Source organism: Scyliorhinus torazame, chromosome 6 (genome assembly GCF_047496885.1).
Source record: "Scyliorhinus torazame isolate Kashiwa2021f chromosome 6, sScyTor2.1, whole genome shotgun sequence".
NCBI classification, from domain to species: domain Eukaryota; kingdom Metazoa; phylum Chordata; class Chondrichthyes; order Carcharhiniformes; family Scyliorhinidae; genus Scyliorhinus; species Scyliorhinus torazame.
The window spans coordinates 24,999,236-25,020,091 of NC_092712.1; the positions used below are offsets into that span (position 1 = coordinate 24,999,236).

At 57.3% G+C, this 20,856-nt stretch overlaps 1 protein-coding gene across 1 annotated transcript in view; it reads left to right on the forward strand.

Moving 5' to 3' along the window:
- Positions 1-13,201: 13,201 nt before the first annotated feature.
- LOC140424719 (pyrroline-5-carboxylate reductase 3-like) overlaps positions 13,202-20,856 on the forward strand; it is a 38,246-nt gene continuing 30,591 nt past the window's right edge. Inside the window, exon 1 of the mRNA XM_072508035.1 lies at positions 13,202-13,493. Within this exon, the coding sequence (XP_072364136.1) occupies positions 13,217-13,493 (277 nt within the window). The 5' untranslated portion in view covers positions 13,202-13,216. The remainder of the gene's footprint in view (positions 13,494-20,856) is intronic.

A 20,856-nucleotide genomic window follows, 5' to 3' on the forward strand; every position in this document is an offset into this window, starting at 1 on the left:
CAGCCCATCCCCCTCCCAGGGGCAGCCCATCCCCCTCCCCGGCTCAGCCCCTACCCCTCCCTGGCTCAGCCCCTACCCCTCCCAGGCTCAGCCCCTCACCCTCAGCGGCTCCCCCCTCCCAGGCTCAGCCCCTCCCCCCTCTCAGGCTCAGCCCCTCCCCCCTCCCAGGCACAGCCCCTCCCCCCTCCCAGGCACAGCCCCTCCCCCCTCCCAGGCACAGGCCCTCCCCCCTCCCAGGCACAGGCCCTCCCCCTCCCAGGCACAGCCCCTCCCAGGCTCAGCCCATCCCCCCCTCCCAGGCTCAGCCCATCCCCCTCCCCGGTTCAGCCCCTCAACCCTCCCCGGCTCAGCCCCTCCCCCTCCCCGGCTCAGCCCCTCCCCCTCCCCGGCTCAGCCCCTCCCCGGCTCAGCCCCTCCCCCTCCCCGGCTCAGCCCCTCACCCTACCTGGCTCAGCCCCTCACCCTCCCTGGCTCAGCCCCTCCCCAGCTCAGCCCCTCCCTCTCCCCTCCCTGGCTCAGCCCCTCCCCCCTCAACGGCTCAGCCCCCCCCTCCCATACTCAGCCCCTCCCCCTCAACTCAACCCCTCCCCAGCTCAGCCCCTCCCTCTCCCCTCCCTGGCTCAGCCCCTCCCCCCTCAACGGCTCCACCCCTCCCCCTCCCTGGCTCAGCTCCTCCCCCAGCCTGGCTCATTCCCAACACCCACACATGGCTCATTCCCAACACCCGTTTCATTCCCAACATCCATACCCGGCTCATTCCCAACACCTACACCCACACCCGGCTCATTCCCAACACGCACACTCACACACGGCTCATTCCCAACACGCACACCCACATCAGGCTCATTCCCAACATCTACACCCACACCCGGCTCATTCCCAACACGCACACCCACACACGGCTCATTCCCAACACGCACACCCACACACGGCTCATTCCCAACATCTACACCCACACCCGGCTCATTCCCAACACGCACACCCACACACAGCTCGTTCCCAACATGCACACCCACATCAGGCTCATTCCCAACACCCACACCTGGCTCATTCCCAACACGCACACCCACACATGGCTCATTCCCAACACGCACACTCACACCCGGCTCATTCCCAACACGCACACCCACACATGGCTCATTCCCAACACCCACACCTGGCTCATTCCCAACATCCACACCCACACCTGGCTCATTCCCAACACCCACACCTGGCTCATTCCCAACATCCACACCCACACCTGGCTCATTCCCAACATCCACACCCACATCAGGCTCTTCCCAACATCCACACCCACACACGGCTCATTCCCAACACCCACACCTGGCTCATTCCCAACATCCACACCCACATCAGGCTCATTCCCAACACCCACACCCACACCCGGCTCATTCCCAACATCTACATCCACACCCGGCTCATTCCCAACACCCACATCCACACCCGGCTCATTCCCAACTCCCACACCCACACCCGGCTCATTCCCAATACCCACACCCACACCCAGCTCATTCCCAACACGCACACCCACACCTGGTTCATTCCCAACTCCCACACCCACACCCAGCTCATTCCCAACTTCCACACCAACACTTGGCTCATTCCCAACATCTACACCCACACCCGGCTCATTCCCAATACCCACACCCACACCCAGCTCATTCCCAACACGCACACCCACACCTGGTTCATTCCCAACACCCACACCCGGCTCATTCCCAATACCCACACCCACACCCAGCTCATTCCCAACACGCACACCCACACCTGGTTCATTCCCAACACCAACACTTGGCTCATTCCCAAAATGCACATCCACACCCGGCTCATTCCCAACACCCACATCCATACCCAGCTCATTCCCAACTCCCACATCCACACCCGGCTCATTCCCAACACCCACATCCATACCCAGCTCATTCCCAACTCCCACACCCACACCCGGCTCATTCCCAATACCCACACCCACACCCGGCTCATTCCCAATACCCACACCCACACCCAGCTCATTCCCAACATCCACACCCACACCTGGCTCATTCCCAACACGCACACCCACACCTGGTTCATTCCCAACTCCCACACCCACACCCAGCTCATTCCCAACTTCCACACCAACACTTGGCTCATTCCCAACATCTACACCCACACCCGGCTCATTCCCAACACCCACACCCACACCCGGCTCATTCCCAACACCCACATCAGGCTCATTCCCAACATCTACACCCACACCCGGCTCATTCCCAACACCCACAACCACACCCTGCTCATTCCCAACACCCACACCTGGCTCATTCCCAACACCCACATTCACACCTGCCTCATTCCCAACATCTACACCCACACCTTTTAAAAAATATATATATTTATTCAAATTTTTCAACAAATTTTCAACAAAACCCCCCTCCAACAAAAAGAAAGAAACAAGAACACTACAATCAGAAATTATACATTGGATTTCCCCCATATACAATAACCCCCCACATAACATTTAAAAACACAAATAGGGGGAAAAAAACCACCTTCACCCAAACGCCACCCCAAAAGAAACCCCCCTCTCTCCTCCCCCTCCCCTTGGGCTGCTGCTGACCTCCTAACGCTCCGCGAGATAGTCTAGGTACGGTTGCCATCGCCTGAGGAACCCTTGCACAGACCCTCACAAGGCAAACTTTATCCTCTCCAGCTTGATGAACCCTGCCATGTCATTGATCCAAGCTTCCACACTAGGGGGCTTCGCATCTTTCCATAGTAGCAAAATCCCCCGCCGGGCTACCAGGGACGCAAAGGCCAGAATACCAGCCTCTTTCGCCTCCTGCACTCCCGGCTCGTCCGTTGCCCCAAATAATGCCAATCCCCAGCTCGGCTTGACCCGGGCGTTCACTACCTTGGACATAGACCTCGCAAAACTCCTCCAAAACCCATCCAGCGCAGGGCACGACCAGAACATATGGACGTGATTTGCTGGGCTCCCCAAGCACCTCCCACATCTGTCCTCCACCCCAAAGAATCTACTCAACCTCGCCCCTGTCATATGCGCTCTGTGAGTAACTTTGAACTGTATTAGGCTGAGCCTGGCGCAAGAGGAGGAAGAATTAACCCTACTCAGGGCATCAGCCCACAGACCCTCATCTATCTCCTCCCCAAGCTCCTCCTCCCACTTGCCCTTTAACTCCTCCACCGAGGCCTCCTCCTCTTCCTGCAGCTCCTGGTAAATCGCCGAAACCTTGCCTTCTCCAACCCATACACCCAAAATCACCCTGTCCTGAATCCCACGTGCCGGAAGCAGCGGTAATTCCCTCACCTGCTGCCTCACAAACGCCCTCACTTGCATGTACCTAAAAGCGTTTCCCGGGGGTAGCCCAAACTTCTCCTCCAGCTCCCCTAGGCTCACAAACGTCCCATCGATGAACACGTCCCACATTCTTCTAATCCCTGCCCGATGCCAGCTCCGAAACCCCCCATCCATCCTTCCCGGGACAAACTGATGATTCTCCCGAATCGGGGACCAAACCGAGGCTCCCACCTCGCCCCTGTGTCGCCTCCACTGCCCCCAGATCTTCAGCGTCGCCGCCACCACCAGACTCGTGGTGTACCTTGTCGGCGAGAGCGGCAGCGGTGCCGTCACCAGCGCCCTCAGGCTCGTGCCCACACAGGACGCCATCTCTAGCCTCTTCCACGTCGCCCACTCTCCCTCCATTACCCTCTTACGGATCATCGTCACATTGGCTGCCCAATAATAGCCGCACAAATTCGGCAGCGCCAGCCCCCCCTGTCCCTGCTACGCTCCAGAAACACTCTCTTCACCCTCGGGGTCTTATTCGCCCACACAAATCCCTGCTTACCTGTTTGAAAAAGGCCTTGGGGATCATAATGGGAAGGCACTGGAACACAAAGAGAAACGACTTTCGGAGCCATGAGGTCATGCTGCAGCTGTACAAAACTCTGGTGCGGCTGCATTTGGAGTATTGCGTGCAATTCTGGTCGCCGCATTATAGGAAGGATGTGGAAGCATTGGAAAGGGTGCAGAGGAGATTTACCAGAATGTTGCCTGGTATGGAGGGAAGATCTTATGAGGAAAGGCTGAGGGACTTGAGGCTGTTTTCGTTAGAGAGAAGAAGGTTAAGAGGTGACTTAATTGAGGCATACAAGATGATCAGAGAATTGGATAGGGTGGACAGTGAGAGCCTTTTTCCTCGGATGGTGATGTCTAGCACGAGGAGACATAGCTTTAAATTGAGGGGAGATAGATATAAGACAGATGTCAGAGGTCGGTTCTTTACTCAGAGAATAGTAAGGGCGTGGAATGCCCTGCCTGCAACAGTAGTGGACTCGCCAACACTAAGGGCATTCAAATGGTCATTGGATAGACATATGGACGATAAGGGAATAGTGTAAATGGGCTTTAGAGTGGTTTCACAGGTCGGCGCAACATCGAGGGCCGAAGGGCCTGTACTGCGCTGTAATGTTCTATGTTCTATGAAACCACGGGAGGACCGTCATTTTGACCGACTGCACCCTACCCGCTAGCAAGAGTGGCAGCATATCCCATCTTTTAAAATCCTCCTCCATCTGCTCCGCCAACCGCGTCAAATTGAGCTTGTGCAGGGCCCCCCAACTCCTCGCTACTTGGATCCCAAGGTACCGACAGCTCCTTTCCGCCCTCTTCAGCGGAAGCTCGTCTATCCCCCTTCCCTGGTCCCCTGAATGCACCACAAAGAGCTCACTCTTCCCTACGTTGAGTTTATACCCCGAAAAGTTCCCAAACTCGCTAAGGATCCGCATGACCTCCACCATCCCCTCCACTGGATCCGCCACATACAGCAATAGGTCGTCAGCATACAATGACACCCAGTGTTCTGCTCCCCCATGGACCAGTCCCCTCCATTTCCTGGACTCCCTCAGTGCCATGGCCAGCGGCTCAATTGCCAGTGCAAACAACAAGGGGGACAAGGGGCACCCCTGCCTCGTCCCCCTGGACAGCCGAAAGTACTCCGACCTCCGCTGATTCGTAGCCACACTCGCCACTGGGGCTCTGTATAGCAGCCTGACCCAACTGATGAACCCCTCCCCGAACCCAAACCTCCGCAACACTTCCCAAAGATACTCCCACTCCACCCGGTCAAAGGCCTTCTCCGCGTCCATAGCTGCCACTACCTCCGCTTCCCCCTCCACCGAGGGCATCATAATCACATTGAGGAGCCTCCGCACATTTGTATTTAGCTGCCTACCCTTCACAAATCCCGTCTGGTCCTCATGAATCACCCCCGGGACACAGTCCTCAATTCTCGTAGCCAGCACCTTCGCCAGCAACGTAGCGTCAACATTGAGGAGCGAGATCGGTCTATACGACCCACATTGCAATGGATCCTTGTCCCGCTTCAAGATCAAAGAAATCAGCGCCCTAGACGTTGTCGGGGGCAAGGTCCCCCCCTCCCTCGCCTTATTAAAAGTCCTCACTAGCAACGGGCCCAGCAGGTCCACGGATTTCCTGTAGAATTCAACCGGGAACCCATCCGGCCCCGGGGCCTTCCCCGCCTGCATGCTCCCCAATCCTTTAACCAGCTCCTTCAGCCCAATCGGCACCCCCAAATCAGCCACCTCCACCTCCACCCTCGGGAACCTCAGCTGATCTAGGAATTGTCGCATCCCCTCCTCCCCTGCTGGGGGCTCAGACCTGTACAGATCCCCATAGAAGTCCCTAAATACCTAGTTTATTCTCACCGCACTCCGCACCGTATTCCCCCCTCTATCCTTAACTCCACCAATCTCCCTCGCTGCCTCCTTCTCACGAAGCCGATGTGCCAGTATCCGACTCGCCCTCTCCCCATACTCATACGTCGCCCCCTGCGCTTTCCTCCACTGTGCCTCTGCTTTCCCCGTGGTCAACAGGTCGAATTCCGTCTGGAGGTTCTGTCGCTCCCCAAGTAGCCCCTCCTCGGGGGCCTCTGCATACCTCCTGTCCACCCTTAAAATCTCCCCCACCAACCTCTCCCTCTCCCTCCCCTCTCTCTTCTCCCTGTGGGCCCTAATGGAGATTAGCTCTCCCCTGACCACCACCTTCAACGCCTCCCAGACTACCCCCACCTGTACCTCCCCGTTGTCGTTGGCCTCCAGATATCTTTCAATACACCCCTGCGCCCGCCCGCACACCCCTTCATCCGCCAACAGTCCCACATCGAGGCGCCACAGCGGACGCTGGTCCCTCTCCTCCCCAACTCCAGCTCCACCCAACGCGGGGCGTGGTCCGAGATGGCTATGGACGAATATTCCGTTCCCTCCACTTTCGGGATTAGCGCCCTACTCAAAATGAAAAAATCTATCTGGGAGTAGGCTCTATGGACGTGGGAAAAGAAGGAAAATTCCCTGGCCAGCGGCCTCGCAAACCTCCACGGATCCACTCCCCCCATCTGGTCCATAAACCCCCTGAGCACCTTGGCCGCAGCCGGCCTCTTACCCGTCCTGGACCTAGAACGGTCCAGTGCTGGGTCCAGCAACGTGTTGAAGTCCACCCCCATTATCAAGCTTCCTACCTCCAGATCCGGAATCCGACCCAGCATGCGTTTCATAAATCCGGCATCATCCCAATTCGGGGCATATACGTTCACCAGTACCACCCGTGCCCCCTGCAACCTACCACTCACCGTCACATATCGACCTCTATTATCCACTACAATATTTAGTGCCTCGAACGACACCCGTTTTCCCACCAGTATTGCAACCCTTCTGTTCTTCACATCCAGCCCTGAATGAAAGACCTGCCCGACCCATCCCTTTCTCAGCCTAACCTGATCTGCCACCTTCAGATGTGTCTCCTGGAGCATGACCACGTCTGCCTTCAGTCCCTTTAAGTGCGCGAACACCCGGGCCCTCTTGACCGGCCCGTTCAGGCCCCTCACATTCCAAGTTATCAGCCGGATTGGGGGGCTACTCGCCCACCCTCCCCCTGCCGACTAGCCATCTCCTTTTCTAGGCCAGCCACGTGCCCGCGCCTCCCGGAGCCTCCAGTCCCCCAGGCGGCGGACCCCCGCCCCGACTAGCTCTCCTACTTCCAGCTCCCCTTTGGCCAATGCAGCAGCAACCCAGTTCCCCCCCTGCCCACCCCCCCCCCCCCCACCCCGCTAGATCCTCATCTAGCCATTTTGCTCCCCCCATGACACTCCCGTAAGTCAGCTGACTCCTGCTGACCCCGGCCTCTCCCGCCATTCCATCGACCCCTTGGCAGTCAGTGTGCGCTCCTCTCCAGCACCGCGCCCCCCCCCCCCCCCCCGGCCCCACCCCCATCCTTCCCTAACGTGGGAAAGAGCCCGCGCTTTCCTGAGCCGGCTCCACCCCCTCTGGCGCAGCTCCTTTTTGCGGCCTTACCCCAACTCCCCATCCCTGGGCCTCACCTCTCCCTCTTCCTCCGTGGGGCCCTGCCCCTCCAACACCGACGCCCACACTCTCCCACAGCCCCCACATCAAATCCATTCACCCATCCCCACCCAGTACCAAAACAAAAAGAACATTCCCCAAACGCAGTAAACACAGTAAACATCCCCCCCATGACAAACCCTCAATTTCAGTCCAACTTTTCAGTCTGTATAAAGTTCCATGCCTCTTCAGGCGTTTCAAAATAGTGGTGCCGATCTTGGAACGTGACCCACAATCGCGCTGGCTGCAGCATCCCGAACCTCACCCCCTTCCGATGGAGCACTGCCTTAGCCCGGTTGAAACCAGCCTTCTTCTTAGCCACCTCCGCACTCCAGTCCTGGTAAATTTGGACCTCCGTGTTCTCCCACCTGCTGCTCTGCTCTTTTTTGGCCCATCTCATGACACACTCTCTGTCCATAAAGCGGTGGAACCTCACCACTACAGCCCTTGGCTTTGGGTCTCTTCGCCAGGACCCGATGAGCCCCATCCAGCTCCTGGGGCCTCGGGAAAGCTCCTGTGCCCATCAGCGAATTGAGCATCGTGCTCATATATGCCTCGGCATCGGGCCCCTCCACTCCTTCAGGGAGACCCAGAATCCGAAGATTCTTCCTCCTCGACCTATTCTCCAGGTCCTCGAATTTTTCCGCCCACCTCTTGTGCAGCGCCTTGTGCGCCTCCACCATCACCGCCAGGCCCAAGATCTCGTCCTCGTTCTCCGAGGCTTTTTGACGCACCTCCCGGATCGCCGCCCCTTGGCCCTTCTGGGTCTCCACAAGCTTCTCAATCGCCGCCTTCATTGGCGCCAGCATTTCTGTCCTCAGCTCCTCAAAGCAGCGTTTAAGAAACTCCTGCTGCTCCTGCGACCACTGCGCCCACGCTGCTTGGTCTCCACCCGCCACCATCTTGCTTTTCCTCCCTCGCACCTTTCGCTGCACCAGGATCACTTTTTTTAACCGCTCCATTCCTGGTCCAATCCATATAATGTCGGGGGGACCTTGCTGTCACCTTCCCACACTGGAAGCCGTCGAACAATTGCCATTGGGGCCCCTCTGAAGAGCCCAAAAGTCCGTTCCCGGTGGGAGCTGCCGAATGTGCGACCTACCTAGGCATAGCCGCAACCGGAAGTCATCTACACCCACACCTGGCTCATTCCCAACACGCACACCCACATCCGGCTCATTTCCAACACCCACATCCACACATGATTCATTCCCAACACCCACATCCACATCCGGCTGACTCCCAACACCCACACCCGGCTCATTCCCAACCCCCCCCCCCGCACCCCTCACCTCCCCCGCCCCCAAACTCCCACCCCACTCCACCCCAGACACATGACACGGAAGAGTCAGAAGAGGAAAACGATAGTGAGCAGAAAGAAGGCATTGTCCTATCAACATTCTGGGGGGGGGGAGGGTGAACAGCCAGCTGTCGTGGTGCACGTAGGCACCAACGATATAGGTAAAAAACGGGACGAGGTCCTACAAGCTGAATTTAGGGAGCTAGGAGTTTAACTAAAAAGTAGGACCTCAAAGGTAGTAATCTCAGGATTGCTACCAGTGCCACGAGCTAGTCAGAGTAGGAATGTCAGGATAGAGAGGATGAATACGTGGCTCGAGAGATGGTGCAAGAGGGAGGGATTCAAATTCCTGGGACATTGGAACCGATTCTGGGGGAGGTGGGACCAGTACAAACCGGACGGTCTGCACCTGGGCAGGACTGGAACCGATGTCCTAGGGGGGGTGTTTGCTAGAGCTGTTGGGGAGAGTTTAAACTAATGTGGCAGGGGGATGGGAACCGATGCAGGAAGTTGGAAGGTAGTAAAACAGGGACAGAAATAAAAGGCAGTAAGGGGGAAAGTGTAAGGCAGAGAAGCCAGAGTCAAAAATCAAAAAGGGCGACAGTACAAGGTACAGTGACTGAGGGGAGCTCAGTGAATAGGACCAGGAATACTAAAAGAAATAAAACGGGAAGTGAAAACATTATTGGTAAGCGATGCGGCAGGTTGTTACAGGAAGATGTGGGTTCGACGACAAGGAAAATTAGGAGAAAGGTTAAGAGGAAATATAACTTAGGAGAGGTTACTGATCGAGGTGTTAAGATTAAGAACAGAGGTAAAAAAGCCAACATAAGTGTACTTTACCTGAATGCTCGTAGTATTCGGAATAAGGCAAATGAGTTGATGGCGCAAATCATCGTGAATGACTATGATTTAGTGGCCATTACTGAAACATGGTTAAAGGATGGTCACGACTGGGAGTTAAATATCCGAGGGTATCAAACTTTTCGGAAGGACAGAGTGGATGGTAAGGGAGGTGGTGTAGCTCTGTTATTTAAGGATGACATCCGGGCAACAGTAAGGGATGACATCGGTGCTATGGAGGATAAGGTTGAATCCATTTGGGTGGAAATCAGGAATAGTAAGGCGAAAAAGTCACTGATAGGAGTAATCTATAGGCCACCAAATAGTAACATTATGGTGGGGCAGGCAATAAACAAAGAAATAACAGATGCATGTAGAAATGGTACAGCAGTTATCATGGGGGATTTTAATCTACATGTTGATTGGTTTAACCAGGTCGGTCAAGGCAGCCTTGAGGAGGAGTTTATAGAATGTATCCGCGATAGTTTCCTCGAACAGTATGTAATGGAACCTACGAGGGAACAAGCGGTCCTAGATCTGGTCCTGTGTAATGAGACAGGATTGATTCAGGATCTCATAGTTAGGGATCCTCTCGGAAGGAGCGATCACAATATGGTGGAATTTAAAATACAGATGGAGGGTGAGAAGGTAAAATCAAGCACTAGTGTTTTGTGCTTAAACAAAGGAGATTACAATGGGATGAGAGAAGAACTAGCTAAGGTAGACTGGGAGCAAAGACTTTATGGTGAAACAGTTGAGGAACAGTGGAGAACCTTCCAAGTGATTTTTCACAGTGCCCAGCAAAGGTTTATACCAACAAAAAGGAAGGACGGTTAAAAAGAGGGAAAATCGACCGTGGATATCGAAGGAAATAAGGGAGAGTATCAAATTGAAGGAAAAAACATACAAAGTAGCAAAGATCAGTGGGAGACTAGAGGACTGGGAAATCTTTAGGGGGCAACAGAAAGCTACTAAAAAAGCTATAAAGAAGAGTAAGATAGATTATGAGAGTAAACTTGCTCAGAATATAAAAACAGATAGTAAAAGTTTCTACAAATACATAAAACAAAAAAGAGTGGCTAAGGTAAATATTGGTCCTTTAGAGGATGAGAAGGGAGATTTAATAATGGGAGATGAGGAAATGGCTGAGGAACTGAACAGGTTTTTTGGGTCGGTCTTCACAGTGGAAGACACAAATAACATGCCAGTGACTGATGGAAATGAGGCTATGACAGGTGAGGACCTTGAGAGGATTGATATCACCAAGGAGGTAGTGATGGGCAAGCTAATGGGGCTAAAGGTAGACAAGTCTCCTGGCCCTGATGGAATGCATCCCAGAGTGCTAAAAGAGATGGCGTGGGAAATTGCAAATGCACTAGTGATAATTTACCAAAATTCACTAGACTCTGGGGTGGTCCCGGCGAATTGGAAATTAGCAAACGTGACACCACTGTTTAAAAATGGAGGTAGGCAGAAAGTGGGTAATGATAGGCCAGTGAGCTTAACTTCGGTAGTAGGGAAGATGCTGGAATCTATCATCAAGGAAGAAATAGCGAGGCATCTGGATGGAAATTGTCCCATTGGACAGGCGCAGCATGGGTTCATAAAGGGCAGGTCGTGCCTAACTAATTTAGTGGAATTTTTTGAGGACATTAACAGTGCGGTAGATAACGGGGAGCCAATGGATGTGGTATATCTGGATTTCCAGAAAGCCTTTGACAAGGTGCCACACAAAAGGTTGTTGCATAAGATAAAGATGCATGGCATTAAGGGGAAAGTAGGAGCATGGATAGAGGATTGGTTAATTAATAGAAAGCAAAGAGTGGGGATTAATGGGTGTTTCTCTGGTTGGCAATCAGTAGCTAGTGGTGTCCCTCAGGGATCAGTGTTGGGCCCACAACTGTTCACAATTTACATAGATGATTTGGAGTTGGGGACCAAGGGCAATGTGTCCAAGTTTGCAGACGACACTAAGATAAGTGGTAAAGCAAAAAGTGCAGAGGATACTGGAAGTCTGCAGAGGGATTTGGACAGGCTAAGTGAATGGGCTAGGGTCTGGCAGATGGAATACAATGTTGACAAATGTGAGGTTATCCATTTTGGTAAGAATAACGGCAAAAGGGATTATTATTTAAATGATAAAATATTAAAACATGCTGCTGTGCAGAGAGACCTGGGTGTGCTCGTGCATGAGTCGCAGAAAGTTGGTTTTCAGGTGCAACAGGTGATTAAGAAGGCAAATGGAATTTTGTCCTTCATTACTAGAGGGATGGAGTTTAAGACTAGGGAGGTTATGCTGCAATTGTATAAGGTGTTAGTGAGGCCACACCTGGAGTATTGTGTTCAGTTTTGGTCTCCTTACTTGAGAAAGGACGTACTGGCACTGGAGGGTGTGCAGAGGAGATTCACTAGGTTAATCCCAGAGCTGAAGGGGTTGGATTACGAGGAGAGGTTGAGTAGACTGGGACTGTACTCGTTGGAATTTAGGAGGATGAGGGGGGATCTTATAGAAACATATAAGATTATGAAGGGAATAGATAGGATAGATGCGGGCAGGTTGTTTCCACTGGCGGGTGAAAGCAGAACTAGGGGGCATAGCCTCAAAATAAGGGGAAGTAGATTTAGGACTGAGTTTAGGAGGAACTTCTTCACCCAAAGGGTTGTGAATCTATGGAATTCCTTGCCCAGTGAAGCAGTAGAGGCTCCTTCATTAAATGTTTTTAAGATAAAGATAGATAGTTTTTTGAAGAATAAAGGGATTAAGGGTTATGGTGTTCGGGCCGGAAAGTGGAGCTGAGTCCACAAAATATCAGCCATGATCTCATTGAATGGCGGAGCAGGCTCGAGGGGCCAGATGGCCTACTCCTGCTCCTAGTTCTTATGTTCTTATGTTCTAACACACAGTTTTTCGCCGGTAATGAGGGTGTTGGTTGCAGAATCCTTCAACTGTGCTGTATTGGACAGTGGCTGCACATCTACTGTGTGTGGAATTGACTGGTTAAAATGTTACCTGGAATCCTTGAATGCTGAAAATCGTATCAAGGTTAAGGAATTTGAAAGTTCCACGAGTTTCATGTTTAGGGATGATAATACTCTGAAGCCGCTGAAAAGAGTGGTGATCCCTTGCAATATTGCCGGAGTGAATCATTTCATTAGCACGGATGTTGGATCAAGTGAGATACCTTTGCTTCTGAGCAGACCGTCGATGAAGAAAGCACATATGAAACTGGATATACACTATTGTATTCCATTACTGACAAATAATATTTCAAGTAGAGTGGTTAAGGATGTGTTAATGGCAGTTGAAAATGGGACTTTAGCTGATAAAAAGCTTGTGGTAATGTGGTGGTATGTATTAGGGGTAATACGGTACACCAGGAATGACGAGGAGCTATTGGAGGACAGATGCTGGATCCCGATTGGATCCTCCACCTACTGGGCTCCACACAGATAGGAGGGGTATAAGAACCTGGGTTTAATACCCGCAGCTGCATTCTGTGAGTGAGCTGCTGGGGGAACGTGTCTGAACAAGTCTGCTCAATAAAGCCTCGATTGAAGTTCTTTACGTCTCGCCTCGTGTGTGATCGATGGTGCTACAATTTATTGAGCAGACTTGTTCAGACACGTTCCCCCAGCAGCTCACTCACAGAATGCCAGAAGATGCAGGTCCTGCATTCCAGGGTGAGTCCCGAAATCTACTCACTCATCGAGGGCGTGGAAGAATTCCCAGCAGCGCTCAACTTGCTGAAGGAGATCTACATTAAGCCCGTCAACCAGGTGTACGCACGCTACCAGCTCGCGTCGAGACGACAAATCCCCGGGGAATCGCTAGACGATTTCTTCAACGCTCTAACGATCCTGGGACGAAACTGCAACTGCCCAGCGGTTACGGCGAATGAACATACGGACCTCCTGATCAGAGATGCTTACGTAGCAGGTTTGGCATCGTCGCAAATTCGCCAGAGACTTTTAGAGAAAGACTCTCTCGGACTCAGAGGCACAGGCCCTCGCAGCCTCCCTTGACGTGGCCTCCCAAAACGCCCGCGCCTATGCCCCCGACCGCGCTGCAGCCCCTTGGGCTCCGTGGACCCCCGCCGCGACCGACCCCCCGGCAACCCCAACCCCTCCGCAAGCGTGCGCAGCCAGAATCCCAGACCACCCGGGGGGGCCCCGCTGCTACTTTTGTGGGCAGTCAAAACACCCCCGCCAGGGCTGCCCGGCCCGCTCGGCCACCTGCAAAAGCTGCGGTAAAAAGGGGCACTACGCAGCGGTGTGCCAGTCCCGTGGGGTCGCCGCTATCTCCGGGGAACAAATGGGACCACATGCTCAACTCTCCCAGCGACCCACGGGCGGCCAACGGGCGCCGCCATTTTGGACCCCGGACACCACGAGGGGGGGACGGGCGCCGCCATCTTCCTACCCACAGGCCGCGTGCGATCCATGGGAGCGGCCATATTGTCCACCCCCGGCCGCGTGCGACTCATGGGAACGGCCATTTTGGCCACCCACGGCCGCGTGCGACTCATGGGAGCGGCCATTTTGTCCACTCCCGACCGCGTGCGGTCCATGGACGCCGCCATCTTGGCTGACAGGCAAGGACCCCAGCGTGGATGGCTCCACACTGCCTGAAGACAACGGTCTGATACACCAACCACGTTTGGCATTGGTGACCCTCGACCAGTCGCGGCCCCGGACGCTCCAGACGACAACGACAAAGGTGCTGGTGAACGGCCACGAAACGCCGTGTTTGATCGACTCGGGGAGCACGGAGAGTTTTATTCACCCGGACACGGTAAAACGCTGTTCCCTTGTAATCCGGCCAAGCACCCAAAACATTTTCCTGGCGGCCGGGTCCCACTCCGTTGAAATCAAAGGGTTCTGCATCGCAAACCTAACGGTGCAGGGGAGAGAGTTCAAAAATTACCGGCTGTATGTCCTTCCCCACCTCTGCCCTCCCACCCTCCTGGGGTTGGACTTCCAATGCAACCTCCAGAGCTTAACATTCAAATTTGGCAGCCCTATACCCCCACTGACTATCTGCGGCCTCGCGACACTCAAGGTCGAACCGCCCTCCCTGTTTGCGAACCTCACCCCGGATTGCAAACCCGTCGCCACTAGGAGCAGACGGTACAGCACCCAGGACCGGACGTTTATCAGGTCTGAAGTACAGCGGCTGCTGAAGGAAGGCATAATCCAGGCCAGCAATAGTCCCTGGAGAGCCCAGGTGGTAGTAGTGAAGACAGGGGAGAAGCAAAGGATGGTCGTAGACTACAGTCAGACCATCAACAGGTACACGCAGCTAGATGCGTACCCTCTTCCCCGCATATCCGACATGGTCAATCGGATTGCACAGTACAAGGTCTTCTCCACCGTGGACCTTAAGTCCGCCTACCACCAGCTCTCCATTCGCCCCGGTGACCGCAAGTACACTGCCTTCGAAGCAGACGGGCGGCTATACCACTTCTTAAGGGTTCCATTCGGCGTCACGAACGGAGTCTCGGTCTTCCAATGAGAGACGGACCGAATGGTCGACCAGCACGGTTTACGGGCCACGTTCCCGTATCTCGACAACGTCACCATCTGCAGCCACGACCAACAGGACCACGACGCCAACCTCCGCAAATTCCTCCAGACCGCTAATGCCCTCAACCTCACCTACAACGAGGAAAAATGCGTGTTTAGCACCGACCGTCTAGCCATCCTGGGCTACGTAGTGCGTAATGGAGTGATAGGCCCCGACCCCGAACGCATGCGCCCCCTCATGGAGTTCCCTCTCCCCCACTGTACCAAAGCCCTGAAACGCTGCCTGGGCTTCTTTTCTTATTATGCCCAGTGGGTCCCCCAGTATGCAGACAAGGCCCGCCCACTAATCCAGTCCACTACTTTTCCCCTGTCGACAGAGGCCCGCCAGGCCTTCAGCAGCATCAAAGCGGATATCGCAAAGGCCACGATGCGCGCCATCGACGAGTCCCTCCCCTTCCAAGTCGAGAGCGACGCGTCCGACGTCGCTCTGGCGGCCACGCTCAACCAAGCAGGCAGACCCGTGGCCTTTTTCTCCCGGACCCTACACGCTTCAGAAATTCGCCACTCCTCAGTAGAAAAGGAGGCCCAAGCCATAGTGGAAGCTGTGCGACATTGGAGGCATTACCTGGCCGGTAGGAGATTCACTCTCCTCACTGACCAACGGTCGGTAGCCTTCATGTTCGATAATGCACAGCGGGGCAAGATAAAAAACGACAAGATCCTGCGGTGGAGGATCGAACTCTCCACCTACAACTACGAGATCTTGTACCGTCCCGGAAAGCTGAACGAGCCGTCCGATGCCCTATCTCGCGGCACTTGTGCCAACGCACAAGTGGACCGTCTCCAAGCCCTCCACGAGGACCTCTGCCACCCGGGGGTCACTCGTTTCTACCACTTCATAAAGGCTCACAACCTCCCTTACTCCGTCGAGGACGTCCGAACAGTCACCAGGAACTGCCAAATCTGCGCAGAATGCACACCGCATTTTTTCAGGCCAGATAGAGCGCACCTGATAAAGGCTTCCCGTCCCTTTGAACGCCTCAGTTTGGATTTCAAAGGCCCCCTCCCCTCCACCGATCGCAACACGTACTTTCTTAACATCGTTGACGAATACTCCCGCTTCCCCTTCGCCATCCCCTGCCACGACATGACCGCGGCCACGGTCATTAAAGCCCTCGGCACCATCTTTACCCTGTTCAGTTTCCCCGCCTACATCCATAGCGACAGGGGGTCCTCCTTCATGAATGACGAGCTGCGTCAATTCCTGCTCAGCAAGGGCATAGCCTCGAGCAGGACGACCAGCTACAACCCCCGGGGGAACGGGCAGGTAGAGAGGGAGAACGGAACGGTCTGGAAGACCGTCCTACTGGCCCTACGGTCTAGGAGTCTCCCAATTTCCCGCTGGCAGGAATTCCTCCCGGATGCACTTCATTCTATCCGGTCCCTGCTGTGTACCACCACTAACCAAACGCCTCACGAGCACCTCCTTGTCTTCTCTAGGAGGTCCGCTTCTGGAACGTCACTTCCGACCTGGCTGGCGGCCCCGGGACCCATCCTGCTCCGGAAACATGTGCGGGCGCACAAATCAGACCCACTGGTGGAAAAGGTACATCTACTCCACGCAAACCCGCAGTACGCCTACGTGGCGTACCCAGACGGCCGACAGGACACGGTCTCTCTGTGGGACCTGGCGCCCGCCGGAGCTTCCCCCCCGCCCCCCCCCCCCAACACAAATCACCTCCCCCTCACTCCCGCCGGTGCACCCCACAGCCACCCCCTTCCCGGGGGGATCGGTCCTCCCCCCCAGGCCCGTCCAGGAGTAAGGAAACAGAAGGGGACAGCGCGATGCTCCCAGAGTCGACCGGACCCGAGCCAGCACCACCACCACCCGGGCTGAGACGATCGGAAAGGGCGACCAGAGCACCATCTCGACTCATCGAATCGACTTAAGATGTAAATAATTCAGTGGCCCAGTAAAGCGGCATTGTTGTAAATAGTTAACGCTGCTAATCGGGTAAAATGTGAATAATTCGGTGGCCCAGTAAAAGCGGCAGGATTGTATATAGTTCAATGGTTAAGGCACCGACCCTGTAAACCCCTCCCACCATACCACCCACCACCCCGCCGGGTTCTTTTTTAACAAGGGGAGAATGTGGTGGTATGTATTAGGGGTAATACGGTACACCAGGAATGCCGAGGAGCTATTGGAGGACAGATGCTGGATCCCGATTGGATCCTCCACCTACTGGGCTCCACCCAGATAGGAGGGGTATAAGAACCTGGGTTTAATCCCCGCAGCTGCATTCTGTGAGTGAGCTGCTGGGGGAACGAGCCTGAACAAGTCTGCTCAATAAAGCCTCGATTGAAGTTCTTTACGTCTCGCCTCGTGTGTGATCGATGGTGCTACCGGTATTAAAACTGCATAGGCAATTTGCACATCCGTCTCCTCGGAGGCTGAAAAATTTATTAAAGGAGGGGTAAGGGATGAAGACTATACTAAACTGATAGAACAGGTTAGTGATCACTGTGAAGTTTGTAGGAAGTACGGAAGGACACCAGCATGACCGATAGTAACTTTACCTTTGGCCAGAGATTTTAACGACATTGTGGCTCTGGACCTTAAGATCTGGGATAAAGCCAATAATATATTTAATTTGCATTTTGGAGATTTAGCAACCATATTTAGTCAATCAACCATTGTACGAAGTAAAGAAAAGAGAGTAATTCCACCGGCAAAATTCCTTATGGCCAATGGAGGAGAATTTGCGAATGATGAGTTTAGGGATATGTGTGAAAACATGAATATCAGAGTTATGAATACGGCTGCGGAAAGCCCATTTAGTAATGGTGTCTGTGAAAGAAACCATGCTGTCATCGATGACATGCTCCGGAAAATTTTGGCAGATAGACCGAATTGCAGGCTAAATTCAGCTTTGGCATGGGCAGTACATGCAAAGAATTCATTGCAGATGGTTGGGGGCTATAGTCCCTATCAATTAGTGTTTGGTAGAAATCCTAAAATTCCGTCCATTTTGGATGACCAGCCTCCAGCTTGGGAGGGGACTACAATTAGCTCTGGTTTTGCTGAACATTTAAATGCATTACATAGCAGTAGAAAAGCCTTTTTGGAAGCAGAAGTCTCTGAAAGAATTCGCAGAGCTTGAAGGCATAATGTACGGCCATCAGCAGCTGTGCCCCCAGCCGGCTAGGCTGCCCCCGGCCCAGCTCAGCCCCCAGCCCGGCTCTGCCCCCGGCCCGGCTCAGCCCCCAGCCCGGCTCTGTCCCCGGCCCGGCTAGGCTCTGTCCCCAGCCCGGCTCTGCCCCCGGCCCAGCTCAGCCCCCAGCCCGGCTCAGCCCCCAGCCCGGCTCAGCCCCCAGCCCGGCTCAGCCCCCAGCCCGGCTCTGCCCCCAGCCCGGCTCTGCCCCCAGCCCGGCTCAGCCCCCAGCCCGGCTCAGCCCCCAGCCCGGCTCTGTCCCCAGCCCGGCTCTGCCCCCAGCCCGGCTCTGCCCCCAGCCCGGCTCTGCCCCCAGCCCGGCTCTGCCCCCAGCCCGGCTCTGCCCCCAGCCCGGCTCAGCCCCCAGCCCGGCTCTGTCCCCGGCCCGGCTCTGCCCCCAGCCCGGCTCTGTCCCCGACCCGGCTCAGCCCCCAGCCCGGCTCTGTCCCCAGCCCGGCTCTGCCCCCAGCCCGGCTCTGCCCCCGGCCCGGCTCTGCCCCCAGCCCGGCTCTGCCCCCAGCCCGGCTCTGCCCCCAGCCCGGCTCTGCCCCCGGCCCAGCTCAGCCCCCAGCCCAGCTCTGCCCCCAGCGCGGCTCTGCCCCCAGCGCGGCTCTGCCCCCAGCCCGGCTCTGCCCCCAGCCCGGCTCTGTCCCCGGCCCGGCTCTGCCCCCGGCCCGGCTCTGCCCCCAGCCCGGCTCTGTCCCCGGCCCGGCTCTGTCCCGGCTCTGTCCCCGGCCCGGCTCTGCCCCCGGCCCGGCTCTGCCCCCAGCCCAGCTCTGCCCCCAGCCCGGCTCTGCCCCCAGCCCTGCTCTGCCCCCAGCCCGGCTCTGCCCCCAGCCCGGCTCTGCCCCCAGCCCTGCTCTGTCCCCAGCCCGGCTCTGCCCCCAGCCCGGCTCTGCCCCCAGCCCTGCTCTGCCCCCAGCCCGGCTCTGCCCCCAGCCCGGCTAGGCTGCCCCCAGCCCGGCTCAGCCCCCAGCGCGGCTCTGTCCCCGGCCCGGCTCTGCCCCCAGCCCGGCTCTGCCCCCAGCCCGGCTCTGCCCCCAGCCCGGCTCTGCCCCCAGCCCGGCTCTGTCCCCGGCCCGGCTCTGTCCCCGGCCCGGCTCTGCCCCCGGCCCGGCTCTGTCCCGGCTCTGTCCCCGGCCCGGCTCTGTCCCCGGCCCGGCTCTGCCCACAGCCCGGCTCTGCCCCCGGCCCGGCTCTGTCCCCGGCCCGGCTCTGTCCCGGCTCTGCCCCCGGCCCAGCTCTGCCCCCAGCCCGGCTCTGTCCCCGGCCCGGCTCTGCCCCCAGCCCGGCTCTGTCCCCAGCCCGGCTCTGTCCCCAGCCCGGCTCTGTCCCGGCTCTGCCCCCAGCCCGGCTCTGTCCCCAGCCCGGCTCTGTCCCCAGCCCGGCTCTGTCCCCGGCCCGGCTCTGTCCCCGGCCCGGCTCTGTCCCCGACCCGGCTCTGTCCCCAGCCCGGCTCTGCCCCCAGCCCGGCTCTGCCCCCAGCCCGGCTCTGTCCCGGCTCTGCCCCCAGCCCGGCTCTGCCCCCAGCCCGGCTCTGTCCCCAGCCCGGCTCTGCCCACAGCCCGGCTCTGCCCCCAGCCCGGCTCTGCCCCCAGCCCGGCTCTGTCCCGGCTCTGCCCCCAGCCCGGCTCTGCCCCCAGCCCGGCTCTGTCCCCAGCCCGGCTCTGCCCACAGCCCAGCTCTGCCCCCAGCCCGGCTCTGTCCCGGCTCTGCCCCCAGCCCGGCTCTGCCCCCAGCCCGGCTCTGTCCCCAGCCCGGCTCTGCCCACAGCCCGGCTCTGTCCCCAGCCCGGCTCTGCCCCCGGCCCGGCTCTGCCCCCAGCCCGGCTCTGTCCCCAGCCCGGCTCTGCCCCCAGCCCGGCTCTGCCCCCAGCCCGGCTCTGCCCCCAGCCCGGCTCTGTCCCCGACCCGGCTCTGCCCCCAGCCCGGCTCTGCCCCCAGCGCGGCTCTGCCCCCAGCGCGGCTCTGCCCCCAGCCCAGCTCTGCCCCCAGCGCGGCTCTGCCCCCAGCCCGGCTCTGCCCCCAGCGCGGCTCTGCCCCCAGCCCAGCTCTGCCCCCAGCCCGGCTCTGCCCCCAGCCCGGCTCTGCCCCCGGCCCGGCTCTGTCCCGGCTCTGCCCCCGGCCCAGCTCTGCCCCCAGCCCGGCTCTGCCCCCAGCCCGGCTCTGCCCCCAGCGCGGCTCTGCCCCCAGCCCAGCTCTGCCCCCAGCGCGGCTCTGCCCCCAGCCCAGCTCTGCCCCCAGCCCGGCTCTGCCCCCGGCCCGGCTCTGTCCCCGGCCCGGCTCTGTCCCGGCTCTGCCCCCAGCCCGGCTCTGCCCCCAGCCCGGCTCTGCCCCCAGCCCGGCACTGTCCCCAGCCCGGCACTGTCCCCGGCCCGGCTCTGTCCCGGCTCTGCCCCCAGCCCAGCTCTGTCCCCGGCCCGGCTCTGCCCCCAGCCCGGCTCTGTCCCCAGCCCGGCTCTGCCCCCACCCCGGCTCTGCCCCCAGCCCAGCTCTGCCCACAGCCCGGCGCTGCCCCCAGCCCGGCTCTGCCCACAGCCCGGCTCTGTCCCCAGCCCGGCTC